Source organism: Triplophysa rosa, linkage group LG14 (assembly GCF_024868665.1).
Source record: "Triplophysa rosa linkage group LG14, Trosa_1v2, whole genome shotgun sequence".
NCBI classification, from domain to species: domain Eukaryota; kingdom Metazoa; phylum Chordata; class Actinopteri; order Cypriniformes; family Nemacheilidae; genus Triplophysa; species Triplophysa rosa.
In genome coordinates this window covers 13,423,130-13,435,677 of record NC_079903.1, presented here as the reverse complement: position 1 = coordinate 13,435,677, position 12,548 = coordinate 13,423,130, and the positions used below count along the sequence as shown (strand labels likewise).

Below are 12,548 nucleotides of genomic sequence, written 5' to 3'. Positions count from 1 at the left end.
ATAAATGTTGACAGAATTTTTTATTTTTGGGTGAACTATTCCTTTAAAGTTTAAGTGTGTAAATTATTAACATATTTACTGAATTCCTCCTCTATGTGCATTTGGAAAAAAAACAGATAGCACCCTGTCCCAAATTGGTCAAGTCAATGAAGAGGAACGTCACATGTTTCAAGCTTTAAGGGAAAATCAACCAACTAATGGCCTACTTGAAAGTGTTTTAACAGAAAAAAACAAATGACACACTTCTGCTTCAGGAAAATGTAGTATATATAAATATAACACCATAATCATGACATATGAAGTGTTCCTTCCCAGTGACAGATTTGGTACTTGACAAAATTCATTCGCCATTGCTTACATCCTAATTGCTAATTTGAAACAATTCTATAAAAGCAGTCACTTATCACTTTAAGCAATAACTGTCTCACCAAATGTTTTCGCTTGTTGGTTGATACCCTTAAAGCTTCCTCTCTTTGTAAAGCAGATCTGTGGCTGATTTACATTCCCCACCACTGTAAATGTGCCACATCTTGAGGTCGCCCCCACCCACAAGTGTTGCATGTGCACTTTTGCAGGTCTGTACATTCAGTGAAAACCCACCTGCATACTTGACTCTGTCATTGTTCATCAGGTGCCTGAAATAAACACACACATACACCATCCGTTCTCAAGAGCAGGAGGAAATGAAATGGAGCTTTTTCTGTGCACCTAGAAAAAAATGTTAAAAGTACCAACAGAATTGTTTCAAGAACAACAAAGTCAACCTGTCACAAAACTGAACACAATGCCATTTATTTTCGTCAGGCACTAACACCGCATTGAAATATAATGTAGAAATGGATTTAGTTCAATAGAAATGCACAGGAAAAAAATCAACATGGGTCTTAAACTAACGGACCATAAAAATATGAAGGCAATTTATTACAATTTTGGTGCTGTTAGTTGAGGACTTCACGCCTAACAAAATAATTTCATTTTGGTATCCAAATTCTGCTTTAGCTCTGGTATGTTGAAAACACTGATCATAATGGGTTTTATCGAATCCTCCATACCATTTAAAGGGTGTTCACGAACATATCACATAAAGAACAAAAGTTGCTGGTTTTAAGCAAATAAAATCAACATTAGCTGCATGATGAGATGTCATATAACATAAGAAATACCTGAATGTTTAGTCTACTATACTATATCTTCTAATACAGATAGGACTAGATGGCATGACCCTGTTGATATATGATTGACCTCTGTGTTGGATCTCAGAAATGCTGATGATACCTCAGATCTCACGTTGTGTATACTCTCTTGTTTTGTCTTTCAACCGTTTTCACAGCTAAATAATGGCAATTTTACCTTTCAGAATTACTGTTCACTTTTACAATGGGAGTGTAATCTTCCACTATTCCACTATTAACTCTGTGCAAATGTCCTAAGAGTGCAAACAATGAATCAAAAGAAAATAAAGTGTATAACAAACAATAAAAAATTATTTTGACAGAAAAAGAACCGGAAATAAAAATGAATGCGTTTCTTTCATTCAGTAGCATCCCTTTTACATGCACATCAAATATTCAGCAACCTTTTTAATAGAATAGCACTATTATTAAAAACAGATCAAAGTGGAGTTTTGTGTTCAGTTTTCGTAATGGTTATTTCCCCTCAGGGCCATGGGATGACAACAGCACGAAATGAATACAAAGTATTTTGGCACTCTAAAAAAGGTTCTGTTCTCCGTAGCTGTGTGTACTCTGTCCGTGGTGTGAAAAAAACGAACGCTTTAATCGTGAGAACAAGATAATAGCAACTGTATAGTGGTATCACAACAAAAAGAGTAATAATTTAAAAAGAAATCAACAGCACAGTAAGACAAATATACTGCATAGTACAAAGCCACTCTGCTGCGTGTCCCAAAGGCAGTTCATGGGCAGAGAGCTGTCGGGACAGTGTGTACAGAGATCAGACGCAGCTCTACGCCTGAATCGAGCAGCACGAACATCTTCACATATGTGAGTTCCAACGAGACTCTTTCATCGGCGGGGAATGTATTGTTTGTCTCATTTCTGGAGCGCTCATTCCGGTAATCACCCGCTGAACGCACCAGGTCCAGCAAAGCCTACGTTTGACGCCTGTCCGTTGGGTTCAAAGAGGTTATTCGGGTTCACCATTGTTTGCCCCCTTATCCCACTCCACGCTCTCCTCGCTGGGGGTGGGGGACGCTCCGGTATGGCCGGCCGGGCGCACCCGAATGCCCTGGAAGCGCCGGCACTCTGGGCAGATGCGAATGTGGCTGCACCCCCGTGCCACCAGGGCGGCCTCCTGCGCCAGTCTGTGGGAGAGAGGTTCGGGCAGGCCCGTGCCCATGCACAGCTTGCCGTTGCTGAGGCTCGCAGCCGCCACCCGCGCCCGTCGCTCGTCCAGGGGCATAGGCTGCGGTCGCAGCACGTTGGCACCTCGCCTGCGCCGTAACTGCAGGCTGTCCTGACACAGCACGATTCCCTGCAGCTCTCGTAGCATCTCCTCACACACAGACAGCTGTGAGGCACAGACACAGGGATAAAAAGAGAGAAGAAAAGAGAGAGAAGAAAAGAGAGAGAGGGGGCTCACTGACACACTGCACACATAAAAGGCATCACAGCCAGAGCACTGATCAAAATAACACTGGGCTATACAGGGAGTGGTGACTGTTTACCTGAAACAACCTGATGCAGCATTCTGGTTTTTGTTTGTTTGGAATATCGCTTTTCTTTGCTTTGCATTGCTTTTAATGATTTTAATTTGTATTAAGAAAACCGATAAATCATGTGGGAACAGTTGTGTTTGGGTCATTCTCTGTATGTGATGCCTTTGCTGTTGACAAAATAGTATTTGAATAACAATGAGCTTGAATCATTAATCATGTTTTTTCCTGTTTTCAATATGGCTGTCAACCCTGTGCTCATGTATGTGCAGTGTGTACAGCTTTAAAACTGTAACCCATCACGCACATCACATTTTAATAAAAAAACTATACAAATTTCTGCACTCTCTTTGATGTTTTATCATCCTATCCTGCTTGTCCTATGGCAAAATATCATTGGATATCCATTGAAAATCAAAGCATAAATTGTGTCAGAAATAAGTTTTGATGAAAAGTTCAGACACTTATTCTAACATACTGTAATCTCAGAACTATAACAAATTTAGTCTGCTGGGTTCCAACATGTGCAGGTCATTAAAAATCATCATTCATTTTCAAGCAGAGAACATTTTAGCTTCAAACTTCCAAACAAAATGATCTGCATGTTTTATTTTTTAACATTTTGGCTCCCACAGATCATTACCATTCAATAACAGAGCTACTAAGACTTAACCAGCGTTGGACAGCAACCAGTCTTGTTTCAAGAGTGTCTCTGGAATGGTGCTACAATGGTTCAAGTCTTACCTCTCAAGTCTTACCTCTCAGGTAGGTCATTTAGAGTATCCTGGAGATTTGAGGTCTCTGAGTCCCAACATCTCAATACATGGGTGCCTCAGGGCTCAGTGCTTGGACCGTTGCTCTTTTCCATATACACGACATCCCTAGGTTCTGTCATTCGGAAACATGGCTTTTCCTATCACTGCTATGCGGGTGATACACAACTCCACTTGGCATTTCAACCTAACGATCCGACTGTCTCTGCACGCATTTCAGCATGCCTGAGTGACATTTCGCTCTGGATGAAGGACCATCACCTGCAGCTGAACCTTGCAAAAACAGAACTGCTTGTAATCCCGGCCGACCCAAAGATTCACCACAACTTCTCCATCCAACTAGGCTCGTAAACCATCACATCTTGTGGTAATCGATGATCAGCTACACTTCACGGATCATGTTGCCAACACCACCCGGTCCTGTAGATTCATCCTCTACAACATTAGGAAAATTAGACCTTTCCTGTCCAAGCATGCTACGCAAGTCCTAGTCCAGGCTCTTGTCCTGTCCATACTGGACTACTGCAATGCGCTACTAGCTGGACTTCCAGCTTGCACAACCAAACCTCTTACTGATGATCCAGAATGCAGCAGCAAGAGTGGTCTTCAATGAACCGAAGAGAGCACACGTCACTCCTCTCTTAATTAAGTTACATTGGCTCCCTATAGTCGCTCGCATCAAATTCAAAGCTCTGCTCCTGGCCTACAAGACCACCACTGGTTTGGCACCCCCATATCTTCACTCACTAATACAGACTTATGTACCCTCCAGATCCCTGCGCTTTGAAAACGAAAGGCGTCTTGTGGTGCCATCCCAAAAAAGGGAAAGAATCGCTCTCACGTACCTTCTCTGGATCTGTTCCACATTTGTGGAATGATCTGCCCGCTGCTACAAGATCAGCAGATTCTGTACCTATCTTTAAGAATCGGCTGAAAACACATCTCTTCCATCAACACCTGACCGATGAGCTCTGACTTCTATTTCTTTTCTACTCTTTCTATCCTTAAAAATAAAAATCCTTTGCTTTGTATACTGTGGTAGACTATGAGACCAGTTTTTACTGCACTTAAGGCCCGGTCATACTTGACTTTCCGCGTCTGTGTCTGTCTTGCAAACGCGTCCGCACAGCTTCCTGTGCATACTCATCATGGATTAAGCGCGGACGTCCGAGTTCAACACATGAGCAATATCAATGAGTATGTGTGCTCTACCAGACCGTCAGAGGGCAGCGCTGACTCACGTCATTTACAGACCCACTGCAAAATAATGATTGAGGAAGTGTTTTCGCCATTGCAAACAATTCGAGCAAACAGCAAGACAACAAGAACAACAACCAAACAGTATTGAGAAGGATATGCTTCTAAGCTTACTGTTCGTGGTTTCAGCGTGTTGGTTTTGTATCATTCTTCCTGGACAACGGCACACTTTCTGTGTGTGTACTGACCCCTAGTGGACTAGTGCACTTTTTTCGCACATGCGCTGTTGTCCTTCTAATGTTTACCTCATTTGTAGTCGCTTTGGATAAAAACGTCTGCTAAATGACTAAATGTAATGTAATGTTTTCTGACTAATATAAACATATTCTCCTCATGTTGTTAAACATTGCATGGGGTTGAAAAGGCACTGCATACAATGAATGACCCTTTTTGGCAGCTGTAGTGTGTAACAGGTTTGTTGTTGGTGGGCCCATCTGTGTTGGATCCAGATGTTTAGTAGTCACAGAGCACAGGAACAACAAATTGTTTCTGCCCGAATAAGGCCTGCTAAGCTATGATAGTTTTGGGGTGCCACATAAACACACATTAATTCTAATACACCAAGTTATAGCATTTTGCTTTAAGTTGACTGATGTTGACCTGTCTAAAACCGGCTAAATTGATCTAACCCAAATATTTTTTTACCAAATAAAATATTTTGATGTCAAGACACAATACAATCACGGGCACAGGCACAGGCACACGCACACGCACACACACATGTCTGGTTTACTATCTCCGTGGGGACAGTCCATAGGCGTAATGTTTTTTATACTGTACAAACTGTATATTTTATCCCCTACCCCTAACCCAACCCCTAAACCTAAAGATCATAGAAAACCTTTTGCATTTTTAGATTAAAAAAATATTGTTCTGTACAATTTATAAGCTTTTTTGCCCATGGGGGACCTCAATTTTTGTCCCCATGGTGACACGAGTCCCCATGTGTTGGTGTGCGTTCAGGTTTAGGTCCCCACCGGGACACACGCACGCATGCACAGGCTTGTATTGCTATACTACTGGGGACATTCCATAGACTTCTATTGATTTGAAGTGAATTAAATTAAACATGTGCAAGACATTAGATTTAAAGAAAAATACGATTTGACCAAATTATGAGCCTTTTTATTTAGTATAAACCAGTAAAATGTAGCTTGTAATGATAATTTGGCCCTCAAATATAGCAAATGACTCTTCTGTGTATATTTACACACAAATAAATGTGGGCAAACTTGAACAGCTGTACTGTAATACTGTACTGTAAGACATGTACAAACACTCCCAAAAAATAGCCACGTCTCCGGGTTCTACTGAAACATGCCAAAATGTTTATTTAGTAAAATCACAGTGTTTTCAAAATTCGAAACAATGCAATCTGACACACACAATCAGTTTGCAGAGAAGAATTACAAAAGCGAAAAGAAAGGTTTCCATTTCTTTAAAGATTCATCAAGTTTAAAATCAGCTCAAAAAGGGCCTGGCATCTTTACTGAGCACGATCTACAGTGAAGGCCTGTGTAGATCAGTTTGAGGTAATCTTTGGTGTGCTGGTTGTATGGTTGAGGATGAGTTGGATTTAGGGTTTAGGGAGGAATGCGAGTGGGCGGGGAGAGGGATACAAAACAGAGGCAGGTAAAATAGCCCTCTCTCACCTCTGTTCCTGGTGTATGACGCAGCATCCACACAAACTCTAGCACCGCCATGAAGATGGCCACCAGGAGACCACACACAAGCACAACGAAGATCCCACCAATGTTCTCCATGCCTAGACCTACAAACAAACACCTATTTTGTTAAGGACATTGAAAATCCACTTCATTCTATGCTAATTTTGTTTATTGGCAAAACTCCAGAGGTTTCATATGCCGAAGTGGTTGACCTTTCGCTCGATGGTCCTCCTCTTTTGGACACTTGCCACCATCCCACCACTTCCTCTTGAGGATCTCTAGACGGTTGTCCTCCTGTAGTTTAAGTATGGCCAGATCAAACTCATCTCTGTAGACCGAGCCTGAACAGTCAAAAATACCCATCTCAGAGAAACCACAGCTAAATGCATTACCCCCGCATTCCGTGTTCATTTTGCTTATCGTAAACGAAACGACGGCCCCATTAATCATGTATATTACACCGTGCGCTCTTAGATGCTTCTGCATGGCTTGGTTAAAATCAATTTCAGCACAATTTACATTCAGTCAATGGATTCATTTCATTTCAGATACCAAAGATTCACTTTTATCATTTTATGCTGATCTTACAAGCTGAATGTAGCAGAGTTGCAATTCAACTGCTATAAAAATATCCACCTATACAAAAGTCAAACATCAGAGCCTGTAGTGTTTTTCCCTTTAGATCTCGAATGGGTGCTCTCTTACCCAGAGGCATGCCAATGCCATAGCCCTTGGTATCCAGCAAGCCTCCGATCTGGGTGAGATTGCAGTTACGCTGGCGATAATACTCATTCATGGTGCTCTCCAGCAGGTAGGCGTAATTGGAGTTGAGCACTCTCGCGATGCCCTCCTCTGTGCTCTTAACAAACACGCTGGGCTGCTTGGAGTACATGAAGTTCCACATCCGCTGGTACGTCTGGTAGCGAGAGTTCTGAATGGAGAATGGGAGTTTAATATTTGTCATCGCAATTGAACAGAGGTAAATATGAAATATTTTCACATTTTGGTTTGAACAGATGTTATTTTTTTCTATGTCCCTGGGTGCTACAGACTAACTTCTATCATGCATTCTAAAAAAATGCAGGAATATTTTCAACCCAGCGTTGGGTCAAAAGAGACATAACCAACTGTTGAGTTATAAATGAATTTATACTGGGTTGTTTCAGCCTAAAATGCTGAGTTGTTTTAACCCAACAGTTGGGTTGAATGGATATATATATATATATATATATATACAGTATATATATACATATACACACATGTATTAGTGTAATTGACACAATAACTTCTTAAAGTTCTTAAAGACAGACAGGCGTCAAAGTTCAAATTCTGTCATTTATTTACCTTCATGTCATTTCAAACCTGTACGACTGACTTTCTTCTGAAGAACACAAAAGAAGATATTTAAGAACCAAAACAAACAACATTGGACCCCATTGACTTCCAATGTGTGGAGACAAAACCACTGCAAGTCAAAGGGTACCGCCGTTCGGTTACCAACATTTTTCAAAATACTATCTTTCTGTGTTTTGCAGAAGAAATAAAGTCATACAGATTTGAAATGACAAGAGGGTTAGTAAATGATTACAGAATTTTCATTTTTGAGTGAACTATCCTTTTAACTTCTTTATGAAATATTCCAGGGGCGTCTTCATTTTTCCTTTCTCTAATCAAAATGGCACAGGCATAGTGATTTTCAAAACGCAGCTCAATAGGTACATCAAAAATGTCCCTGATGTTTGCTTGCTTATGCTCAGAGAAAGCAAACAGGTCACCATTGCTACTCGCTCCTCATCCCAAGTCCTGACAGCCAATCACTAGAGCTTTGCGGACGCAAGACTGATTGTATTAAGCATGGACCTGGTGCTTCATAAGCTGACAGTTTGACATGCTGATGTGCCGTTGTTACATCGCATATGTGAAACGACCTGAGGGGCGGGGTCAAAAAAGTCTGGGTAGCCCTCTGGAGAGGAAGAGATATCGAAGGACATTGATATTAAGACAGCAAACAGATAAATCCCACAGAAGGGAAGAGCAATGGTGACATGGTCAATAAACCTGCCGACATGGCATTGATTTGTGGGCGGGGGTTCGGAGTTTTCTTCTCCCTGTCCTTGGACATCTCACCTGGAAGAAAGTCATGGTGGAGCCACCGTGCATGGTGCCATATTCAATGGCGGTCTGGTCAGCCAGATCGTCCACCGACTCGATGGGCACCTCCATCCTCTGCACAGTAAGAAAGGCTGCCAGGTTGGCTGTGTACGAAGAGATGATGATCAAGGTGAAGGCCCACCTGGAATGACACGCCAGCTTTAGACACAAGGAACAGAACAGAGAAGCAGCTCTGACCTAACTTCAAAGGGAGCTCAGATCTACTGCGAGCTCCACATCTGAATGAGAAGTTGAAAGACTCGGCTGAATACTGCAGCCCTTCCGAATCCTCAAAAATAGCTTTCATTTATTCTCCACTGACCTCTGCGTGTTGCAGTCGGCAAGGCCTCAATAAATGACACAACAATAGCGCAACAGAAAAACAGAGGCCAAGCGAAAGCCGGGTGTATGACTTATCTACAGTACTAAACCGAGCTCTAGGCAGTAAGATGAGGACATAGAAAGAGGATATAGTCAAGATCTGTTGTCACATTTAGCAGTATTGAAGAAATGTGAAGGTCTTTTCATATTTGTGAGTACATCCCATGTCTGTGGCATATTTTAATATATTGAATAAACAAAATGTCCGCACACTGAACACTTCTCCATAAATCTATTTGTACAAAAGCAACGTTTCGACCGTCAGGTCTTCGTCAGGCACCTGAATGAATATTTAACATAGTGTGGTTAGTAGCATTGTTTCTGGTTTAGCTGGTTACAAATGACCCATTTTTGCTTTTTTGGGGTCTTACCATACTCCACTGACACATCGCGTGGACAGGGCTCTGGGGGCAATGGTGGAGCCCTGCTGCATGAACCCTCCCACAGGAAACCAGAAACTGTTGCCCAGAGAATACTGGTTAATGAGAAGGCTACAGCGCCCCTTCAGGCAGGGATGAGGATTGTACCACTCGTAAGGCGTTAGCCTGCAAGCCAAATCAAACAATAGAGAAAATGTTAAAATAAGTAAACACAAATGAGACAGGAACAGTCTTTACATGTAGCAAAGCATTAAGTCACCAGTGGTCCCTTTAAGCCATGCAACCTGGTTTTTGTTCCAAACGGTGCAACCTCTAGCTGTGACTGACAGGATGCTTATAAAAATGCACCGCACAATGCGACACACAGCTGAAGCTATTCTTCAATGTGTGCGACAACCTCACATTACATCTCTTGAAATTCTCAACACAAGCAATACAGAAATCCTAAAACAGGTCATATTTCAATAACAAATGTGACACACTATGGACATTACACATACATTCGCTTCCGATAAAAGTGTCTGCCAAATGAATAAATGTAACAAGGGGAAACGAAGAAAAATACACACAAAAACTACAATGACATTTAAAAAAATGTCTAAAAGGAGTCTGTCCAGTGATACAAAATGGATTTCTTTTATAAACCAATGCAAAGCTAGTATAAACACTAATTCAAATGAAAATAAAATGTCTACAAATGCTTTGTTGTTTCCATCAACATTTCTATCAAGATTGTAGTGTTTATTTAGAGTTTATCAGATTTTAGTGTTGGTGAATAGGGTTTGGCCTATGATCGACTGATTAAAATGTTTAAAGACCAACAAAGGATATTGATCTTGTAACAACATTCCAACCACCCTAACCCCGTCTCTTGTTTCATAAGCACAAACATTATATTTCAGTATGGTCCACATAAGCACATCATGTCCAGTACAGTGTTACAAGGTTGTTGCTTATTCTAATGAGATCCTCCAGGTGTCAGTGTGGAGCCGAGTATTTACCTTGCCACCAAGAATAGCACACAGCTGACTGCCAGGTAAGCCAGCAACATGAAAAGCCAAACCCCTGGAGAGAAAGGATCCAAAAAAGAGAAATACCCTGGTCTTCTTCCCTATAATACAAACGCAGAGTCAATGTCAAGACATCGCAAGAGCATATCATTTAGTATCAGTAAATAAACGGCCTTAAGTTGAAGTGATTTAAGGAGTTAAAAGCATCTATGTTTGTGGCCGATTGGCTTGATCCGACAAAGTGCTTGATTTTCTGTCTGCTAACTATTTTGGCCAGCTGAGAAGATCCAATACCCGCTGGAACAGAACACAGGAGCTGATTCTGTACACAACAGTCAAATCCAATGGAGGTACATTGACAATAATCAGTCAGCAACAACTTAACAGCCTCTTATCAGGGAGGAAAGCACCAGGGCCAATCTATCTACACAGCATCTAGGTGTCGTACAGACGGTGTACCAGCAATGGATCCACTCAAACCTGGAATATCAAACGGCACACAGCAGCTGGGGTATTTTTGACTCAGACAAACAAAAACGAGGTTTAATATACTGCTGAAATGAGTAATTATTCCACTATGTAGCTCGCACCAGGCTGAAAATTCATTAATGTGTCTGCAATCATCTCCATATTAGTGTAATTGAACGGCATTGCTGTTGAGCTGGACACTAAAAGCTGTAATTATAGGGATGGATTGAAGCAGGCCCGTCTACGGTGGGTACACAGCGAACTCACTCTCTGTGAAAGCAGTGCAATCATTTTTAAAACTCGACTAGTTCACCTAGGAAGACTTTTAGATCAGGCTGGTTTCAGTTTCATTGTGACCCCATTTCAAGGTGTTATTTTGCATAAAACACGTTCTTTAAACCAGCTAGATCTCAATGTCATTGAACATAATGGGCAAGTCCATGAAAATGTCAACCTTAAGATGAAAAAAATCTAGTTTTTACCAAAGACTTTCAATATACTGAGAGGTCAGATGGTTTAAATACCCATGTGCCATACCCACCCTCTTAAAGGAATAGTTCACCCCAAAATTGTCCCCATTAACTTTCCATAGTAGGAATAAAAATCACTATGGTCAAGTCAATGGGGACCATTTTGGGTCTTCTTTTAAAAGCATTATTTTGTTTTTAAAGCAGAGTTTTCCATAGTCAGATCAGTGAATTGTCACATCCATAACGGTCCATATTCCTCATAAATGGACACGTGAAAATTAAAATATAGTAACTATTTTATGTTCTGTAAAGAACCGTCCCTTCTTCATTAGTTGAGTGTTATTGCGTCGGGTTTGTATATTTTAATTCACAGAAATATTACAAAGTATGGGGTCTCTCAAAAACGTGCATCCTTTTTTGTCACATCCATAAGGCGTAACGCATAAATTTCCCCTCTTTTAAAATACAAAACTCGTGCATAGACTGATATTTTCCTGATGTCTGGACTCTACCATCAGGGTCTTAGTAAAATAAAAACAGATGGTTCGATATATTGGTAGTAATTACATTCTCTGAAAATTTATATTTCAAGTTTTGACAGAAAATGTCACACCCATAGCTTATTTTTCAAAGTTAAGATTTATATGAGATAATTGGAGGACACAACTTGGACTTAGACACCAAATTTCACATTATTATTATTGACATTACAGATTGACATTATTTGGCCATTGCAGCACTGCTATTAAAAAACTACATTACATTACAAAAACTACATTAACCAATCAGCCTCACTAAACAACCACAGCGACCCATCCCTTCTCTAAACCAGAGAAGCCGGCATCTGGGATATAGAGAACTGGAGTGTGCCCAGAGCCTGTATGTGCGAGACGGAGCGTGTGCGCTCGCAGTCGTGTGAGATTTGAAGAGATAATTGTATCGTGACTCAGAGAACGCGGGACTTGCTTATAGTGCTTGCTGGGGGAAACGTTAACTGTGGCGCTGGATCTCTGCAATCCGCTCCAAACTGCCTTGTTTACAGCCCCTCTCTAAATTCAATTTTAGGGTTTACACAAAAGCACAATCAACATTATGCCACATGGAAACCCGCTGGAACACAGAAACGGCGGAAAAGAGAGCAAACACGTTACTAATGCATGCTCGGCGCTGCTGCTTCAGAGGTGAACAACACACACGCGTTAACAGCTTATGACATGCTTGGAAGCCAAGTTTTACTTCAACAAATGAACATGTTGATTCTTTTTCATTAAAAAAGAACAGCGGAGGGCTTTTTTTCTTTACTGGGCGCTGCAGGCT

The 12,548-nt window shown here is 41.2% G+C and overlaps 1 protein-coding gene across 1 annotated transcript in view; it reads right to left on the bottom strand.

The window, feature by feature from the left end:
- Window positions 1-783: 783 nt before the first annotated feature.
- The window catches only part of grik4 (glutamate receptor, ionotropic, kainate 4), a 312,072-nt gene continuing 300,307 nt past the window's right edge, over window positions 784-12,548 (bottom strand). Inside the window, exons 15-21 of the mRNA XM_057350880.1 lie at window positions 10,285-10,394; window positions 9,275-9,448; window positions 8,499-8,664; window positions 7,077-7,302; window positions 6,584-6,712; window positions 6,357-6,475; window positions 784-2,529 (exon numbers count right to left, since the gene is read on the bottom strand). Coding sequence (XP_057206863.1) covers window positions 2,146-2,529; window positions 6,357-6,475; window positions 6,584-6,712; window positions 7,077-7,302; window positions 8,499-8,664; window positions 9,275-9,448; window positions 10,285-10,394 — 1,308 coding nt within the window. The 3' untranslated portion in view covers window positions 784-2,145. The remainder of the gene's footprint in view (window positions 2,530-6,356; window positions 6,476-6,583; window positions 6,713-7,076; window positions 7,303-8,498; window positions 8,665-9,274; window positions 9,449-10,284; window positions 10,395-12,548) is intronic.